At 40.9% G+C, this 20,037-nt stretch overlaps 1 protein-coding gene across 6 annotated transcripts in view; it reads right to left on the reverse strand.

Moving 5' to 3' along the window:
* Positions 1 to 3,435: 3,435 nt before the first annotated feature.
* Positions 3,436 to 20,037, reverse strand: part of PALS2 (protein associated with LIN7 2, MAGUK p55 family member) — a 131,522-nt gene continuing 114,920 nt past the window's right edge. For 5 of the 6 annotated variants that reach the window (XM_073581400.1, XM_073581401.1, XM_073581399.1 and 2 more), the window contains 4 exons: positions 18,956 to 19,117; positions 16,535 to 16,737; positions 9,010 to 9,138; positions 3,436 to 4,024 (listed from right to left, as the gene is read on the reverse strand). In XM_073581400.1, the coding sequence (XP_073437501.1) occupies positions 3,848 to 4,024; positions 9,010 to 9,138; positions 16,535 to 16,737; positions 18,956 to 19,117 (671 nt within the window). In that variant the 3' untranslated portion in view covers positions 3,436 to 3,847. The remainder of the gene's footprint in view (positions 4,025 to 9,009; positions 9,139 to 16,534; positions 16,738 to 18,955; positions 19,118 to 20,037) is intronic. The other variant, XM_073581398.1, reaches the window with a different exon arrangement.

Raw genomic sequence — 20,037 nt, forward strand, 5'->3', positions numbered from 1 at the left:
AATATTTCCAGCCTGCTGCTGCGATTATCTGCATTCTGCCTGATCTCATCATGAAGGTAGTGCTGACTATGTGGAACTTAAAGGGAACCTGTCACTCAAAAATCCTCTATTAATCTGCAGATATGGTGAAGAACGCCATTAACCTGCAAATTAACACCATAACTGTAAGTAAATAGCATTTTTTTTCCTGGTGACAGGTTTCCTTTAATCTGAGTCATAGTTCAGCCTTCAGTCATGGCAGATCTCCAGCACAAATGAATATTAGGGCTCATTTACATTAAACCTCCATTGTTAAGCGAATGCTTGTTGGCAGCCATTTAATAACTTATCTAGACAGTCTGACTGCACTTCCGATGTTCATAGAACGATCAGTAATAGATCGTCTTGTGTGCATTGACTGTTATTGTTCTTAGCAGCACATGTGCTGCAGAGAATTTTTAATTATTTTCTTTCAAAGGTGTTGTCAATACTAGGAAAACCCCTCCTCGATCTGAATGGTTGTCCATGTGAAAATAAAAACAATTATACTCCCCTCCCATTCCAGCTCTCAGGTTCCCGGCTCTCGCATGCTGTTAGGATGACATGCGAGCCCTCTGCCCAAACAGCGCTGGCAACATTGTCCCCGCCCACGGACATACGAATTATCAAGAACAAATGAGCGGCCAGCCGCAGCTCACTTCCTCCTGATTACATTTATGGCTGAAGCCAGTGGCAATTTTGCCAGTGCTGACTGGGTGCAGGGCTCACGTGTCACAACCACCGCATGTGAGCCCCAGGAATGAGAGCGCCAACAGAGCTGGAATGACAACAGCAGGTGAGGTGAGTATAAGGGCTTTTATTTTCACAGGGGTAAACTTTCAGATCGAGAAGGGGTTGTCTCAGTAGTGGACAACCACTTTAAACAAGCTTAAAAGATCATTTCACCTTCATATTGAAGACTGGAACACTTACTGTGAATGCAATCTTCAAACAAAAAACTAGCAACAACTCAAACACGCTGGCAGTCTACACTCTCGTGGGAAAAGATCAGACCGCAGTCTCAAAAGTATTTACTCGGTTCACAGTATGCCATGTACATTATATGGAGTTATTAGAAAGATGTATATTAAGAGATATCATGGCGATAAAAGAAATACCATTTTACCCGGCAGAACTGTAAGCATAAAAATATCCCGTCTGCAATGATAAAAGATAAGTACTTAAGAGGGATTTCCCACGAACAAAGTTAATTTTAAAAGCTGATTTTAAATCAATACATTTTGGAATAATAAGAATTTGTACAATTGGATGTGATTACATAAAATGTTCCTGTGCTGAGATAATCTTATAACTGTGCCCCTGCTGTGTACTGTGTAATGGCTGTGTCTGACCGTACAGGAACATGGTGTGATCACACTCCTGACAAAGGTCTGGTTTGGTCAAACGCGCGTTGGGTTTCCTTTGCACACACCTCATTCAGCATACTACTCCTTCTGGTATGTACTCTCTTGCTATGGTCTTCATCCAATAATCATGTGTCATGTCTCACATCAAGTCTGAATAGGCTATGTAAATAGGAATCTACCTACTGTCACTTAACCCTTAAAATTTTTTTTATATACACACACATACATTATATATATATATATATATATATATATATATTTATATATATATATATATATATTTATATATGTGTATATATATATATATATATATATATATATATATATATATATATGTGTGTATATATATATATATATATATATATATATATATATATATATATATATACACACCGGGTGAGTCATAAAGGACGGATGTATTTGAAGTGGCTATAACTCACCACCAGGTGGAGGTAGAGATGTGCGGGAGGCGGGGTTATGTTTGTGAGGTGAAAGCATTGTTTTTATTTTAGTTTCAGTTTAAGCTATGGTGCCGTGGACGATAGAACATCGCGTTTTTGCGTACGACAGTTTTGTCAAGAATAATGAGTGTATCACAGCCGTTCAGCGTGAGTTTCGGCGTCATTTCAATATTCACAGAAATCAAGCTGTTCCCGCTCGTAACACTATCCTACGTTGGGTTGAAGCACTCCGTACACGAGGTACACTAATGAACAAACGACCACCGGGGGCTCCACGAACGGCACGTACCGCTGCACAGCCCTAAGGTAACGGTGTGGTGCGCTATGGGCAAATATGGCGTGATCGGTCCGTACTTTTTCGAAGGCGATAATGGCAATACTGTTACCGTGAACTCACAACGTTATATCGCCATGATAAATAACTTCTTTGTTCCTGAGTTACGACGGCAACATATCCCCATCTCTAGTGTGTGGTTTCAACAAGATGGGGCAACGGCCCACACAGCCGGAGCAACAATGAACGTTCTTCGCCCTCTCTTCCCTGGTCGCATCATTTCCAGGTTTGGCGATATTAATTGGCCTCCTAGGTCCCCAGACCTGTCCATGTGCGATTATTACTTATGGGGTCACCTCAAATTACGTGCATACAAGCTTAAGCCTCGATCATTACAAGAACTGAAGGAAGCTATTCGAGTGGAAGTTGCCCAAATCGACAGAGTTGTGTTGGAACGTGTTGATGCCAACTTCCAAGAACGCCTTTGGAAATGCATCACTGATAATGGCCACCACATGGCAGATGTTGTTTTCCACACTTGAATTTGTCAAATGCTATTAGTATACGTAACCAAATCTGTGAATACATTTATATTTAATAAATATTTAACGATTTTATGATTAGTTTAAAAACGTCCGTCCTTTATGACTCACCCGGTATATATATATATATATATATATATATATATATATATATTTTATATATATACATATATACACACATACATACATATATATATATACATACATATACACACACACACATATACACACACACACACACACATACATATATACACACACATACACATATACACACACACATACACATATACACACATACACATATACACACACACATACACATATACACACACACACATACACACACACATACACACATATACACACACACATACACATATACACACACGGCCAAAAATATATATGGTATACGCTATACATATATATACATGCATACATCTCTGTGTGTATATGCTCCCCCTCATAAGACTCTTATTGACACTTTGCACTTTATATATGATCAGACCATGTTCCCGTACGGTAAAACACAGCCATTACACAGTACACAGCAGGGGCACATTTATAAGATTATCTCAGCACAGGAACATTTTATTTAAACACACCCAATTGTGTAAATTATTATTCCAAGATCTGTTGATTGAAATGAACTTTGTGGGAAAACCGCTGTAAGTAAAAAGTACTGCTGGAGGACATTGAAAATCTATTCTACATCTTGACTCACAATGAATTACGCTTCTTCTCAGAGAAAGGGTTTTCCTAACAGATAGAAATTCATTTTAATCCATTTATTTAACAAACAAACTTACAAAATTATTTCAAGTATCCTTTATATCACAGTGAAAATGTAAGACCAAATGTTAAAGACAAACTTTCTTGGATGAAAAAGGCATATGTACCGCATGAAAGAAAGAAAAAAACAAAACCAAAAATGCTTCAACGCATTTCCTTCATGTATTATGAATAGAAAGATCATCTTTAAAAAGTTATAAAAATTAAAATAAATTACATATTTAAGTACACTTTCCCGTTAAAGTGTTTTATATAAAAAGTCAGAACAGTGTACGATCCTTTAAATCCTTAGGAACAAACGACATGCGCGTCGAAGGTCTCGTCTCCGTCTGGGAGCTCGCTCTGTTTAGTGTCTTTAATAACGGTTAATAAAATCTTAACCTAAAAAAACAGTCAATAAACCCAGCTAATTGGGACCCACTGAGGCTCCATCCTCAGCTTCTCCACAGCCGCTTGTAGCTTCTCAAAGGCCTTGTCCAGGTTATCATTTACCACAGTTAGGTCAAAGTAATGGTTGTATGCTCTCATAATCCGAGCGCTCTCATCAACAGTCTTCTTCAGATCTGTGTCCTAAAGTGAAGAACAAAAACACATTTCAGAAGTCTTCACGAGGCTGTACCGCAATTTTGATATGCTAAACTATACATTTCTAGGAAAATTTTCTCAAGCCTAGATTATGTAATGAACACATCACAGAAAAAACGGAATACATATATAGCTGCAACACTAATGTTATGTGCAAAATAGTATGTGGTACAATATGTACATTTTCATGGGTATGTGAGTAACTGATGCAAAGATGTAAGAACCCACTGATTTTAATGGGACCGGTCGTATCGGGACTTGTGTATAGGGCCTTTTACCCCACAGAAGAGCTCAGGAGAAAGAACTGTTTGAGAATTTCAACAATTAGTCACCAGATCTTTGACAGTGGCTTACCCCTCTCTCCTCTTTCAGAATATATGCACCCAAGCCGAAACCAGAGCACACCTGTATTGGGGAAGGTGGTGGTGGTGCAATAGCCAAAAGCTATTAAAGTGTTTGAGCACCTAAATGGCTGAATGTTCAGGCTTTTTTTAATCAGATGTTTTCAAAGTTTTCTAAAAATATAGTAACACATTAAAAAGGCAAAAAATATATATATTAAAGCCCCTCTCTCCACCCACCATGTGTCAAGAGATGAACATATTGCAATCATCAGTCTTACAGCCAACAGGCCATTAATTTCCCGAGCACCAGATAAGCACATCGTCCTCGGAAGTTGAGGAATTTCACAAGGTAGAGAGAATCAATTTCACTATCCATGGTGGCAAGATTAAGGATGCAAACAGGCTTGTACTGGCCAACAGGAGAAGCCCCTGCTGGGCCCCTGTGCAGAAGTAGCCATCAACCTCTCACATAAGCAGTACTTGGCACTATATACATGAAGCACTATGTACAAAGGCGGCATCTTATTAACAATCTACCCAGTACATGGTTATATAAATTTGTGATTAAGGAAAATGTCACATTTGTATGTAGCTGGAAAATGGCGCCCTGGAGTTGGTTACTGGTGGGTCCTCTGCATCCCAGTCCGACACTGGATACAAACATTATACTGTCTTACAAAAAGTGTCAGGTGCCCATTAATGGCCATCAATGCAATCATTAAAAAGGTCCTTTTATTCCTCAGCTGCCATACTTTAGAGCAGATTTTGCTGGAATGGTTTGTGGGTGCCATGTCACATTGTCAGAGCCCCTGAGGTACCAGAACACAAGCCCCCAAAAGGGACAGTTTTACAACCTATTCCCCTGAATGAATTCATCTAGTGGTGCAGTGAGCATATTGACACCACAGCTGTTCCATTGAAATTTATACCATTGGGCGGTGAATTTTTTTTTTACATTTTTACCACTAAAATGTTGTTTCAACCTCAGATTTTACATTGGAAAATAGGTAGATAGGTAAATGGTCACTGCACCCATAGACAAGTTCCCAGAGGGGTGTCACAGTGTTATCAAAAGCATGCTTGGGTGCTTAACTGAGTGTCTTTGGTGCGCTTTAATATGTTCGGGACCCCAAGGCTGCATATCTTGCAGTTGTCAGACAGCCACAATACATGCAGGGATTGCATGCCTGTTTGTTAGGCAATCCCTTCATGTTTTGCAGCTGTAACAGCTGTAGGGTCTCAAACATATTATTCGAGCACGCCAAGGACACTTCGCACCTGAGCATGCTCTTATAAGACCTTATCCGAGCACGTTCACTCATCACTAATTAGGACACCCTCATGTCCAAACATTTGTTAACAGAGAACAGAACAAGACATGCACTTTTGGGACCAATTTATGAACAACTGCTGGATCATCTACCAATTGCACTCAATATCCTACGAACGTACGCCGCCGAAGCAGAGAACTCAACAGACCAATAATTCATTTTCCAGCTCAAGTATTTCTAACATATGGACCAAAGTACTGGACAAACTTTGCCCACTGAGAATTCTACCATATTAATAATAAATGGTCTCAACACTGCACATAGGAGAACCTTCTGATAGGTAGGAATCATTCTTAGCCTTTCCTTTTAGGAGACCAAGCAGTTATAAAAGCATTGTGCACGTTTGGCGCATTAGTCCTAGATTTATGGACTGATTCTGCAACAGGACAATACTAGAAAGTGAATGGACCATATGCAGATTTTGCAGCAGATTTTTAGATCAGCTTTGCTTTAGATACTTTCCCAGATATCTTTACATTCTGGGAAATCTTGATTATAATACCCAACAATAAGAAATTCATGGTCAAGTTATAATTTGTACAAAATTTTATTAAAAAAACCCCAAATTCAATATATTTTTTCCAACATTTCCTTGACAGACGATAAATTCTGGGCAAAAAGAAATACTTTGAATTTATATTCCAAAAAGGTTTTACATGGTCTTCTCTTCAACTTATTAAAGTGTGCAAGTTTTGTAGAGAGGACATGCTGTCAAGAAATAATGAGTCATTTGTACCTTAAGCCCCAATTTTTTTCTTATTTTTTAATATGAAAAGGAAGAAACTTATAAAAAATAAAATAGAATAATGCTCAGAACTTGCCCGGAGGAAACATTAAGATAATTAAAGTTTAAAAGAAAACTTGAGAGTAAAGCACATAATAGTAAATAGAAATATTGCCAAGATGGCAGCAGTCATTGCTGTAGGTACGGAGAATTACACATCTGAGGCAGATGACCGCTGATAACAGCTCATCCAGTGCACACCCTGGATACAAAAAACTCTGAACGTATCCATCAGGATTAGGAGGATTTATGCACAGAATGGCGCTGAGCAGAGGAGGAAGCCGCACGGTTCACCGCTTCTGTTTAAAAAGAGCAAACTGTGAAACTAAATCCTTGAGAGAAGAAACGCGCTCCCATTGTAAAATGCTCCAAAAAGAGACAGAACTGAAGAGAGGCGGCGGAAGAAAACATGTCAGCAATCCTCCTGCCACACACATCAATAAAAAATAATAGACAAGAGCAGGGCGATTCAGGAGAAACGAGGCAAACTAAAGGCTCACCGGTAGATCGGACAACCACAGGACTTCCATCCGACGTGCAGCGGTATGTTTAGGAGAATACGTACTGTATATGTGAACATAGTGAGCAATGGATGCAGAGTATGCAACGCGGTCACAAGAACCTGAACTGAGCCGCTGTAATCTCTGTTCTCCACTGACTGCGGGACGCAGTAGCCGCATGGAGCGGATGTCTACACACGCAGATTATGGCACTAAAGACTATAGGATAGTCGCTTTTGCCAGTACCCTAAACTGACATCTATGCACAGCTATCCAGTGGGCGGATGATGGATTATGGAGACCGCAATACCCCGTTATGAAGTCTGTGTCAAAAGAGAATAACCAACTGGTCATAAAATGTGTCAATAAATGTAACAGTGTGGGGCATAAGGAAGAGAAAATGGTTCACGTCTTATCAGACAAGACGTGCCAATGAGACCCACGTGGTCTGGCCTGCCCCAAGGTGCGGTTATTTCCAACCATCATAATAAAAAGTGATCTGACGCTGTAAAATCATCAATCTGCCGGTAATGTCCAAATTGGACAAGCAACGCTCTAGGCCTCCTAATCTGTGCTACATTAGAAGCTGTAATTAAGCGTACACTTGTTAATAGGCAGCAAATGAACAATTACAGCCGGCTGCTTGTTTGCTCGGCACAGAGCGGTTTATGGCGTTTGTGTTCAATTACGTTTAACCATTTCCCAACAAGTGGCAAAGTGCCCAACGATGTCCAAGACAGAGCGAAGCAGTGAGCGGGCGGTCTCATCGGTGCCCTCATTATGATGGGCACAGTCTGCTGGCAGAGAAGGTTTTAGTGCCGTCTACCATTAACAGTATACACCTGTATTGAAAAGAAATTGGTCATCAGGTTTTTGCTCACCCAATGTAGGGTCTGAGAATCTGATTCCAGCAATGTATCACCTACTCGGCTGCATGCTGAAGTTTAAGTTTTGATAAAATCTCGGTTCTATCTGCTGCAGACACAGCAGTTCCCAAATGCTGAGCTCTGTATAACCCTGCCCCCACAGCACTGACTGTCAGATATCTGTCTACACTTTGCATAGGCAGAAAGCTGCCAATCAGTGGTGGGGGCGGGGTTATACAGAGCTTATGAATATGGAGGATTACCCACAGCAGGTTTACTAGTCCTCTAGTGATAAAATGTTTTATCCGCAGATTAACAAAATTACAGCAAGCAACCCAGTAAGGGGGTCACTAGAATCAGGGTCTGCATCATGCTGCTCTCAGATTTGGTGGCAAAAACCTGGTGACAGATTCCCTTTAATACATGTGGAAAAGACGACTGGACATTAGTATGCTGGTTATACATTTCATATGTGCACCCATAAATCTTACAGGTTCATCATGGATTCAGCAAATAAAAGGGTTTTTTTATGCAAATACAAGCTTTCAATTGGCAATTTATTTTTTTTTTTTTTTTTTTTTATAATCCCTCATCGGTGCACAGGTTCTGACAACTCTACAAACAAATAGGAGCAATGTCACACTGTCCCACCCGGAATATGAAAACAGATTTCCTTTTTTTTTTATACTTCTAGTGGGCAAATTTGTATTCACAAGAAGTAAAAATAAAATTATATTTGTTGTCACATTGTAGAAGGATCATCTTTATTTGCACAAGGAAAGATCAGAAGCAATGGGATGAAACTAAATGGGAGGAGAGACAGATTAGATATTAGAAAAAACTAGACAATGAGGGTAATCAATGAGTGGAACAGGCTGCCTCGAGATGTGGTGAGTTCTCCTTCAATGGAAGTCTTCAAACAGAGGCTGGACAGACATCTGTCTGGGATGATTTAGTGAATCCTGCTTTGAGCAGGGGGTTGAACCAGATGGCCCAGGAGGTCACTTCCAACGCTACCATTCTATGAATACATATATATCTGCAATAATGTTATAAACCAAATAAATCAGGTAAACAGTGGAACCAATCACATTATCTGATAATATGTTCAATTTTATTTGGTTGATTAAAAAAAATGTACTTACAGTGAGAAGCTTTGTGGTAATTCCAGCATCTACAACGGCTTTATGCATGGCACGTAGTGTATCTAGCTCTGGAGCAGCAATGAAGACTACATATGGCATGAACTCCGACGTCCTTAGGACTTTTAAAGCCTGTAGGAAAGCACTAATGATGAAGATAAACAAGTCGATACGAAACAAGAAATGACTAATAAATTGAAAGTTATAAGTTGCCTGTACCAGGAATATGAAGGCAAGGTGATGTGATAGAAATAGTATGTACAAATAAATGCATTTATAAAGAGAATCTGTCACCGGGTTTTTGCTGTCTAAACAGAGCGCAGTATAATGTAGGAAGAGAGACCCCGATTCCAATGATATGTCACTTACTGACGAGTATGATAAACTACTACGGCCTTTTGCTTCCTCCCTGCCGATGTGAGACGAGTCGACTGCAAGAAAGGGAGCATTAAAATAACTAATAACTTACTGATAGTGCAAGGGAGAGATTGCTGGTAAAAAGGGACTGTCAGCACAGAATGACTATTCAAGCCAAGTATAGGTGCTTCATGGTGGGGCCAAACATTTGTATACATCTCCTTACCTGATGTTTTCCCTCCAACTCCCCCTCCTTCTTTGATTGACAGTTTTGGCGGGAGAAGGGTGGAAATAGATGGAAACCCAGCAGGTGGGAATGTGTAAATAAAGGATTGTCCCCGCCACGATGCATCGACTGCCTGTACTTGTTTGAACAGTGATTCTGTGCTGCCAGTCCCTTTAACAAAGTCCTGCTATTGCAGACGCACTGGCACGGACTAAATCAATCTGCCAAAGTGCTTGAAAAATTATGAACCCTTCAGGATTTTCTATATATCTGCAAAATATTGGACTTTGTAAGAGGAAAAATTATATAATATCTTATGCCTGTGAATGGCAAAAGTAGGTGAACCTTTGCATGCAGTTTCTGGTATAACCCCATCGTGCGACAGTATCTGCATGTAAACATTCCCTATAATTGTTGATTAGTTCTGCATGTCAGCTTGGAGGAATTATACTGCAAAAAGAAAGTCAAAACATACAAGCAATTATGCAAAAATTAATTGGCAAATAATTACACTACAGAGCAAAGAGCTCTGGAATATTTGCCATATGATAAAAAAAAAAAGTCCCTACTGCAACAAATCCAAGTGAATCGGGAGCAACCAAATCGTGTTAATGATAACGTGAACTACCTATTCGTGAAGTATTGTTTGCAATTGGGACTCTCTTTGGTCATATGGTAAATACAACAGATTTTCTTGATGTTATCAATGTAACTTTTTGCATATTTGCTAATCTATTGACTTCGCAGAAGAATGGCTTGTGTGTCGTTTTCTACTTTTTACACAGGATGGCAAGTTCATGGAGCAGCTCGTCTTAAGCCCCCGTTACACACTGCAATATCGCTGTAAAGTCACCGATTTTGTGACGTAGCAGCGATATTGCCAACGATATCGCTGCATGTGATACTTACCTCTGACCCGCTCCTCATCGCTGGTCGCGCGAGAACTCCCTGGACCATTTCTCGTCGGCCACTTCCTGCTGCGCTTCCTGTGGCGCCGACGAGCGAGGCGTGGACGCGGGCGGGAGGACGCCAGGATCACCGCGTCTGACAGGTAAGTAACTATGCTAAGTCGCTGGCATATGTCGTAACTATGCTATGTCGCTGTGTGGCAGCTCACTAGCGACCACTTAGCGATGCACCAGCGATCCATATTGTTGTCGGGATCGCTGGTGCATCGCTAAGTGTAACACTACCCTAAGACCCGCACTGAATCAGTGAACTTCACTTAATCCATTGAGTTGTGCCGATATTTGGAGGAATGTTAGGGCCCCTTTACATTTAGTGATGCACCAGCGATCCCGACCACGATACCACCCGGTCAGGATCGCTGGTGCATCGCTAAATGGTCGCTAGTGAGCTGCCAAACAGGCAGATCTCACAGCGACGTAGCGACGCAGCCGTGGTCGTTACTTACCTTTCACACGCAGCGATGCTGACGTCCTCCCGCCCGCGTCGCTGCCAGCAGGAAGCGCCCGACGAGATATGGACCCGGCCAATCTCGCGCGATCAGCGACAGACAGCGGGGGAGCCGGTCGGAGGCAAGTGTCACACAGTGATATCGCTAGCAATATCGCTGCTGCGTCACAAAATCGGTGACGCTTTAGCGATATTGCTAGCGATATCGCTATGTGTAAAACCCCCTTTAGGCTATAAGTCCCCACAAAACAGGTGTAACACATATGCTGGTGGTATGAGGTTTACATGCTGTAAAGCAGAATTTTCCTGTCTCCAAACTTGACTCATTTAAACACAAAGCTATTTTGGTTTGATCCATCCAAAAAAAAAAAATATTGTTCCAAAAGCCGTCTGGCTGGTCCAGGTGATCTTTAACCCCTTAAGTACCAAATTGGTTCTGGCACTTAATGACCAAGCCAATTTTAACAATTCTGACCACTGTCAATTTATGTGATTATAACTCAGACTTTTTTTGTGACATATTGTACTTCATGTTAGTGGTAAAATTTATTCGCTATAACCTGCATTTATGAAAAAAATTACAATTTGGCAAAAATTTTGAAAATTTTCAAACTTTTAATTTTTGTACCCTTAAATCAGAAGAGTGGTATCACACAAAATAGTTAACATTTCCCACATGTCAACTTTACATCAGTAATTGGAAACTTTTTTTTTTTGCTAGGAAGTTATAAGGGTTAAAAGCTGACCAGCGATTTCGCATTTTTACAACAAAATTATCAAAACCTTTTTTTTTTTTTTTTTTTTTTTTTAGGGACCACCTCACATTTGAAGTGAGTTTGGGGGATCAATATAACAGAAAATACCCAAAAGTGACACCATTGTAAAAACTGCACCCCTCAAGGTGCGCAAAACCACATTCAAGAAGTTTACTAACCCCAACACACCCCTATCCCTAACCCCAAACCAAACACATCCCTATCCCCAACCACAGCCCTAACCCCAACCACAGCCCTAACCCCAATGGAAATAAATCCTTTTTTTATTTTGTTATTTTTACCTAACTAATGGGGTGATAAAGGGGGGTTTGATTTACTATTTTTTTTATTTTGATCACTATGCTATGGTCTATCACAGTGATCAAAATTAACCAATAGGAAAAATTTCCTATTATTTCCGGGTGCCGGCCGGCAGATCTCAGAAGATGGCGGCGGCTCAGGGACTTCACGGGGGATGCAGGGACTCCGGAGGTACCAAGGGGGGTGGGGGGAATTGGGGGACCCCATTTCTCTCTCCTCTAGAGTGCAATCACATTAGAGAGAAATTAAATGGGAAATCAGACTTTTTGCGGTCGCCGTTATACCGTTGATAACTGGGATCGCAACACTGCGATCGTTAAAAACCGACCTGAATCATGTTCTCAGGGGTCTCAGCTACCCCCTATAGCCGAGACCCCAGAGAAATTCTGACCCTGGGGGGTGCTATACACTTCTCAGTACCGTTAAAAAGCGGCGCTGAGGCATAAATAACCTTGACTGCCACTGTTAAAAGGCGTATCGGCGGTCGTTAAGAGGTTAACTGGCAGCAATATTGTTTTTAGAGCAACAGCTTTTGCCTTGCAACCCTGCCATGCTTCACATAGTTGCAGAATGTCCTGCCTAACCTGATAATCAGCAACTCTTCTGAAGTTCTCCAAAGTCTCCTTTCTTGATGCCATGAGAACAACTCATGTTTGTGGAATTGTAAGATGAGACTTTGATAGGTTGCTGTTCTTCAAACACGTAGCACACTCGCATGATTTCAATCAGTACGATGACAAACCCCAGACACCATTTTCACCTTCAAATTATCTGCAATGTTTTTGACTTCTTTGATTGAGTTTCCCATTTACTTTTTGGACTGTATGAAGATTTGATGTTGATTTTGGTCAAGTTTATGCAGAAAAGTGGAATATTCTGAAGAGTTCATAAAACTTTCAAACACCATTATATGAACAGAGTAGTGTACTAACAAGAAAAGGGGAGGAAAAAGATAGCAAATGTAATGTAAACTAGCAAGCCCGTAAAACTAATGACTTGGGATGAGTTAATCGCTTCTCCATACCAGTAATATGGCAGACAATGATAACCATTTGGGTTGCTCATATTATATTGTTATAGGAGTCAAGTGCTTATGTGTACATGGAGCTTTAGCTCTGGATATATGGCTTCTCTGTCTGTGTTACCCCTACACAGAATATTTCCCTGAATATAAGGTTTCCACAAAAGCAATACAATGACAAAACTTTTTTTTTTTTTTTTTTTTTTTTTTTTATATAAACTAGATTAGTACTCCAGTACCAATACAAGCTCTGAAAAAAATGTATTCTATAAAAAAGGTTTTCATAGGTCTCATATAGCAAGGGCACTTGTGTACGGTTATATACAGTAATGGCTAAAAGTCTTGGCGCCCTTGAAAGTGTTACAGTAAAGAAATAATTTCTCCCAGAAAATTCTGTTAGCGTGCACTTTGCCAAAACTGTGAACTTTACCTTCTTTGTGGTGTGCCAATACACACAAAGGAAAGAAACATGTGTATAACAAAACGTGTAGTTGCAATAATTTTCGGGGAGAAAAACTTCCTTTTCTGGAACACTTCAGGTGCGCCAACACTTTTAGCCATGATTGTACATTAATAAGAATCCTTGGATTTACTTACCGTATATACTCGAGTATAAGCAGTTTTTCAGCACAAAAATGAGAATCACTTTTTGGATTGAGGAACTGAAAATAACTTTTTGATGATATTCTAATTTTGCAAGAAGCATTGAGTGTGTGTATATATATATATATATATATATATATATATATATATATATATATATATATATATATATATATATATATAAACAACAGCTCAGGGAAAAGTAGGGTGCAAAGCCTCCCAGGCACATACCAGTCCTTCTAAATAAAAAAAAATAAAAATTTAAAAAAGATTGAGGCAGCACACCATATGAAATTTTAGAAAAAAGTATTTAATAGCCCATGTGGCGACATTTCGGTCTCAAGTGTAGACCTTTCTCAAGCAGTTACAATAGTGCATATGCTCAGTATTTATGGCAACCCAAATAACAAGTATTTAGTAGCAATTAGTACAATGTGTAGCATTAGCATTGTGATAATAATTTCACATACCGTATATACTAGTGTATAAGTCGACCCGTGTATAAGCCGACACCCCTAATTTTGACACAAAAAACTGGGAAAACTTATTGACTCGTGTATAAGCCGAGGGTGGAATCCATAGACTATGCTCCCCATATGCTGCCCCACAGACTATGCCCCCCATATGCTGCCCCACAGACTATGCCCCCCATATGCTGCCCCACAGACTATGCCCCCCATATGCTGCCCCACAGACTATGCCCCCCATATGCTGCCCCACAGACTATGCCCCCCATATGCTGCCCCACAGACTATGCCCCCCATATGCTTCTCCATAGTTTATGCCCCCCATATGCTGCTCCATAGTTTATGCCCCCCATATGCTGCTCCATAGATATCCATATGCTTCTCCATAGTTTATGCCCCCCATATGCTGCCCCATAGACTATGCCCCATATGCTGCCCCATAGACTATGCCCCCATATGCTGCCCCATAGACTATGCCCCCATATGCTGCCCCATAGACTATGCCCCCATATGCTGCCCCATAGACTATGCCCCCATATGCTGCCCCATAGACTATGCCCCCATATGCTGCCCCATAAACTATGCCCCTATATGCTGCTCCATAGAATATGCCCCCATATGCTTCTCTATAGAATATGCCCCCATATGCTGCTCCAGAGAATATGCCCCCATATGCTGCAAAAAAAAAAAAAAAAAAAAGCCATACTCACCTCTCCTGGGTCCATCGCCGCTGTCTGCGCGTCCTGTGTCAGTGACTGTTCAGCCAGCAGAGGGGTGGCGCGCACTAACCATGTCACCGCACCCCCTGCTGCCTAAATGTCACTGACACAGGATGCAGCAGAGACAGCGGTGAGCAGTGATGGACCGGGAGACAGGTGAATATCGCTGTACTCGCTCATCCTGCCGCGGTCTGTGCAGCCTCGCTTCTCCACTGTCTCCCTTCCTGTCTTCAGTGGTCACGTGGTACCGCTCATTACACACATGAATATGCGCATATTCAAGTGTAATGAGCGGTACCACGTGACCGCTGAAGACAGGAAAGGAGACAGTGGAGAAGCGAGGCTGCAGAGAACGCGCCAGCACTGGTAAGTAGGATCTCTGACACCCCCGCTTCCCCTCCCCCGCCGACCCCCAGGTATATGACCCGTGTATAAGCCGAGAGGGGGACTTTCAGCCCAAAAAAATGGGCTGAAAATCTCGGCTTATATACACGAGTATATACGGCAAGTTATACAAAAGTGCAATGTAGCTCAGTGATATAAAGTGACAAATATCGAGCAAAAATATATAATAAAACATATATATATAGAGTAATTGATCATTAAGACCAGCTGTGCATAGTCCTAGATCATGGCTCACCCCATGCTAACACATTGCACCAAAAACCGGCGTCCAGCAATAGCTAATGTGCATGTCATAGAAACCGGTTCAACTATAGATGAACGTTCCTATCCGGTCATGCGCAATTGCAACCGGGAATTCATATTACGCCATCTTAGAATATGGCAACTCAATGCCACGCGCACACGTCAGACACCGCTGACAACCATTAGCACTCACGCATGTTCAGTAAATAAAGGAGATATTTTCAAAAAGCCAACTCAAACAAATAAGTACTTGCACCAAAAAAAAAAAAAATCAAAATAATAAAATTATACATCAGATAACGCTGAACATGGGGCAGTGGTAATATTAATACTGGTAAGTAAATACTAGCGGGACATTGGTGCAGGAACACCCCCATGAGTTGGGGCTGGTAACCCATCAAACCAAGGGAGACAAAATGGTTAAAAAGTACCCTGGTAAGAGCACATTTACCATAAGTCAATCCAAATGTCCATAACTAGTTAGTTACATTTTAAACCAGATTTTAAACACTTAAATCCCCTGTATAATGGCAATACAAAAAAATTAAAAAAAAAAAAAAACCTTTATTCTGTAACATGTAGAGTACATAAACCATATACATAAAGTTTAACATGCTGTTTTCCACACCACCAATGTTAGGGTTGTTTATTCAAAACCTGCATGTGAATGAAAAACCAAATTTCAAGCACAAGTTTGGCTTGCCTGTTTATATTATAAAACCTCACTCCTCATTTAGTTGCTAACCCACACTGGAAAAAGGAAAGCAAAATTGACTGCTTGCTATGGAAAAGACTGTTCACTTTTTTTATATCTCTGCATGAAACCTGTTTTAGGACGCAAATTCATTGTGAGGCTGAATAGCTGACATTCCATACAAAACCTATATAATCAAAGAATCTAGCTTGTAAATATGCCAAATTTATGATAAAAACACATCAGGCCTATAGAAATCTATAGGTACATGCAGGCAATAAATACAAATATGAGCCAGTACCTGAGGGTTTACATCTAATATACAAGTCCTTCCAGCCATTACGACTTCATGAATGGAATCGATCTTGGTGCCATACAAATTTCCTTCATACTCCCCATGTTCCAAGTATCTGCCAGCTTTTACATCGGCCTCCATTTCACATCTGGACACAAATCTGTATGCATGCCCATCTTTTTCATCTTCCCGTGGCTTGCGTGAAGTGACTACACATAATTTATATATAAATAGAGAAAAGGATACAAGTTTTATATACTGTAGATTTGTTACAGAAAAACAAGGACGCAAGAGATATTCAAAACAATGAGTGTCCTCCTTGGAACGTTCGTCATTCGGTTTTCCTCTTCAGAGAGGATGTGGACTTGAAGGTGAACGTTAGGTAGCTGTAGCAGAACCAACACAGTTTTTGTGACAATATAAAATAACCAGGTGCTGAATAACTGTAGCAATCTCACATTACTGGACACATTGGGGTTCCCAGATGTCTTGCTTGCAGCTGTTTTCGTACATTTAGAAGAACCAGGAATGGCAGGATATTCTGATCTTTCAATTTCCCATTGCTACTAATAGTCAAAAGTAAACCACACCCTGATGGTAGGCAGAATACAACGATATCTGCACTACAACTTCTAGCAGGAGCTCAGCCAAGATCAGTACTGAGCAGTTCTCACTGGCTGCACACATTTACAAGCTCTGGCAAATATTCCCATTGGTTATCACGCTGTGATGGTCTTGGGTAAGGGAGGGGGGCCTCAACCTGTTCCTGGAACCCTAACTATCCCTGTCCCAGGGGTACTCTTGATGGTAGAGAGGCCTGAGTCTTCGACCTCACTATGCCTATGCTTCTGTTAATCCCGGTCTGTCCCCTCGTCCACCCCATGAAGCAAAAAATGTGTTCAATTCTGTACTTAATATCCCCTATCCTGGTATGTATGGTCCCCTCATCCCCATCGTGATACACATGGCCCCCTCATCCCTACCCTGGTATGCATGGATTCCTTATTCTTATCCTAGGTATGCATGGATCCCTCATCCCTATCCTGGCAGGAATGATCGCCCTCATCCCTATACTAGTATGCATGGCCCCATCCCTATCCTGGCATGCATGGCTCCATCCTTTTCCTGTTATGCAGGGCCACCATCTCGTCCTAGTATGTATGGCCCCCATCCCGGTCCCAGTATGCATTGCCCCATCAGAAAACATTAAAAAAACCAAACCATTACACTTACCTACCAGGCAGAATATTAATTTCTCTTAAGTAGCGGCACATGTGATCGCCGGTGGCAGCAGCAGCAGGAAGCCGGTGGCTGACACTGCACGCTACTGAAAAGCAATGAATACTCACTGCTCTTTGCGTGCATAGTCCAGGCGAGTATTCTGGCAGCTGTGCTCCGCTTTTGAGCAGCGCATGACGTCCCTGCCATGCGCTGCTAACAAGCATAAAGCGGTTGCTGGCACCGGAGCAGGACACTGCGAGAGAGCGCCTGGGAGGTAAGTGTAATGTTTTTTTTTGTTTGTTTTTTTTAATGTTTTATGATGGGGCAATGCATAAAAGGATGGGGATGGGTGCCAATTATAAGGATGGGGTCATGCATACCAGGACCAGGGTTGGGAGGAAATTATACCAAGATATTATTAAAGAGAACTGAATATTCATTGCCCTCCATGCCCATGGGTGTGGAATGCAGTGAATATTCATTTCTCTTTAGCAGCGGGAACAGGAGTTAGCCGCAGCCGCTGGCTCCAGCCTCCTGTGACCCGCTGCTCTGCCGATGCCGTTCCCCCACCTCCAAACTACAGCCAGAGCTGGCACATCCAGACTATAAGACGCTTTTGGAAATTCAATGCTTTATTGTGCCTTTAGGTAATCCTTGTATATTATAGTATATTTTTGCATTTACCTTTGACGCTTTGGGAGACAGTCCTTTTCACCTGGTTTATTATGACGCGGTGATTGTGCTTTGTTACAAAAGGTATTCCTCTACCTCTTGTGTATTTACTTATTCCTGTGCATGTTTTGGTACTAATAAACTTTTTTTTGGGACAGTCCTGAATCTATGGTCTTATTTTAGGTTATTGGTGTCTGATATCCACCCATCTCTCCCCAACCAATTCCAATTACAGTACTCTTTTTGGTGCATGGTGCAAAACCCTGCATTATTTAGTTGTAGTGCCGGTCTATTTTTCTTTTATACTAAAGGTGAAAATGCTGGTGGTTAGGTTATATTTTTAATGTACTAAAGAGGAATATGTACAAGCTGCAATTTCTATATGAAAGGAGTTTGCAAGTCATTGTCGTGTGCCTCAATTTGTGGTTACGCACAGTTGACTTTCTAAGACATTATAGATGGATTGCTGCAGTGGATACCAGACAATATTCAGGCGTTCACAGCGGTCAGTCACAACAAAGCTTCACAACTTACAGGGAACAGTCGTCCCAAACTGGTTGGGATTCATGATTATCAATCTGTTTTTCAAACTTCTTCGGCCCACTCCTTGTGCTCCAATTAACACAAGAGTCTTCCTCTGGAATGGGGGCATACGCGCTACCTCTTCATATATCTGAATTTCATGCCGGTCAAATTCTATAAAGAGTGAAAAGTTACAAAATTAATCATATAACCTAAACCAAAAAACACAGGCATTTAACGTCGCTCAAACCAATATTAAAAAAAGAACACCAGACCGGAGGAGTTTCAACACGTCTCAGTCTGTGTGTATACAGTATGTGTCAGGAAGTTTTTAAGAGTAAATGTCGTGTGTAGATTTTCAGCTCACATTTTCATAAGTTTCTAATTTTTAGTTTATTCCAAGCACATGGGTGGAAACTGACTGATATGATATCTTTCATATACAGTACACAGACAAAGAATTCCTGCTGTCTTGGACATTATACAGCAGTACTGAGCAGTGTAGCTGTGAATCCAGTTCTGGGGTACCAAACACTAGAAAGTAGCAGCATGATCTGCTTGAGTCACTCCCCTCCATAGATTTAAATATGTTGCTGTAACGTGATGCCTGAGTAACCTGGCCATAGAAGTTTTGCATCCCTATCTCACAGTCAACTACTTTTCACATAGAAGGTGGCTTGGCAACAAGTGAACCAACAAACTAGCTCAAGGAATCAGCTTAGGTTATCAACATATTTACAAAGTGCAAAAGGCCAACAATTGCTAACTAAAAAGCTTCCAAAATATAACTTTTAATAAATATATAGGATATGAAAAATGTGCACAATTCAAGTCACAAGTAATGTGATGGTCTTACTTCTCTTAAGTAGAGAGATTCAAATTATATGATGACATGACTATTCCACAGATCACACCAAAATAAGGAAGGTAGTTGGATCCAGTCAGCCTGTAACGTATCTGGCCTCTCTATGCTCCTCTCACAATATATATACTGCTATTTCAAAATAAGAATGCTTTGCATATGGCCTATTCAGGCTCTCAACATTAAATAGCTGGGTATAATGTTATATAACAGCAGCAGCTAACCCTTATAA

The sequence above is a fragment of the Dendrobates tinctorius genome, unplaced genomic scaffold (genome assembly GCF_039654945.1).
Source record: "Dendrobates tinctorius isolate UK_male_01 unplaced genomic scaffold, ASM3965494v1 ptg000070l, whole genome shotgun sequence".
NCBI classification, from domain to species: Eukaryota; Metazoa; Chordata; class Amphibia; order Anura; family Dendrobatidae; genus Dendrobates; species Dendrobates tinctorius.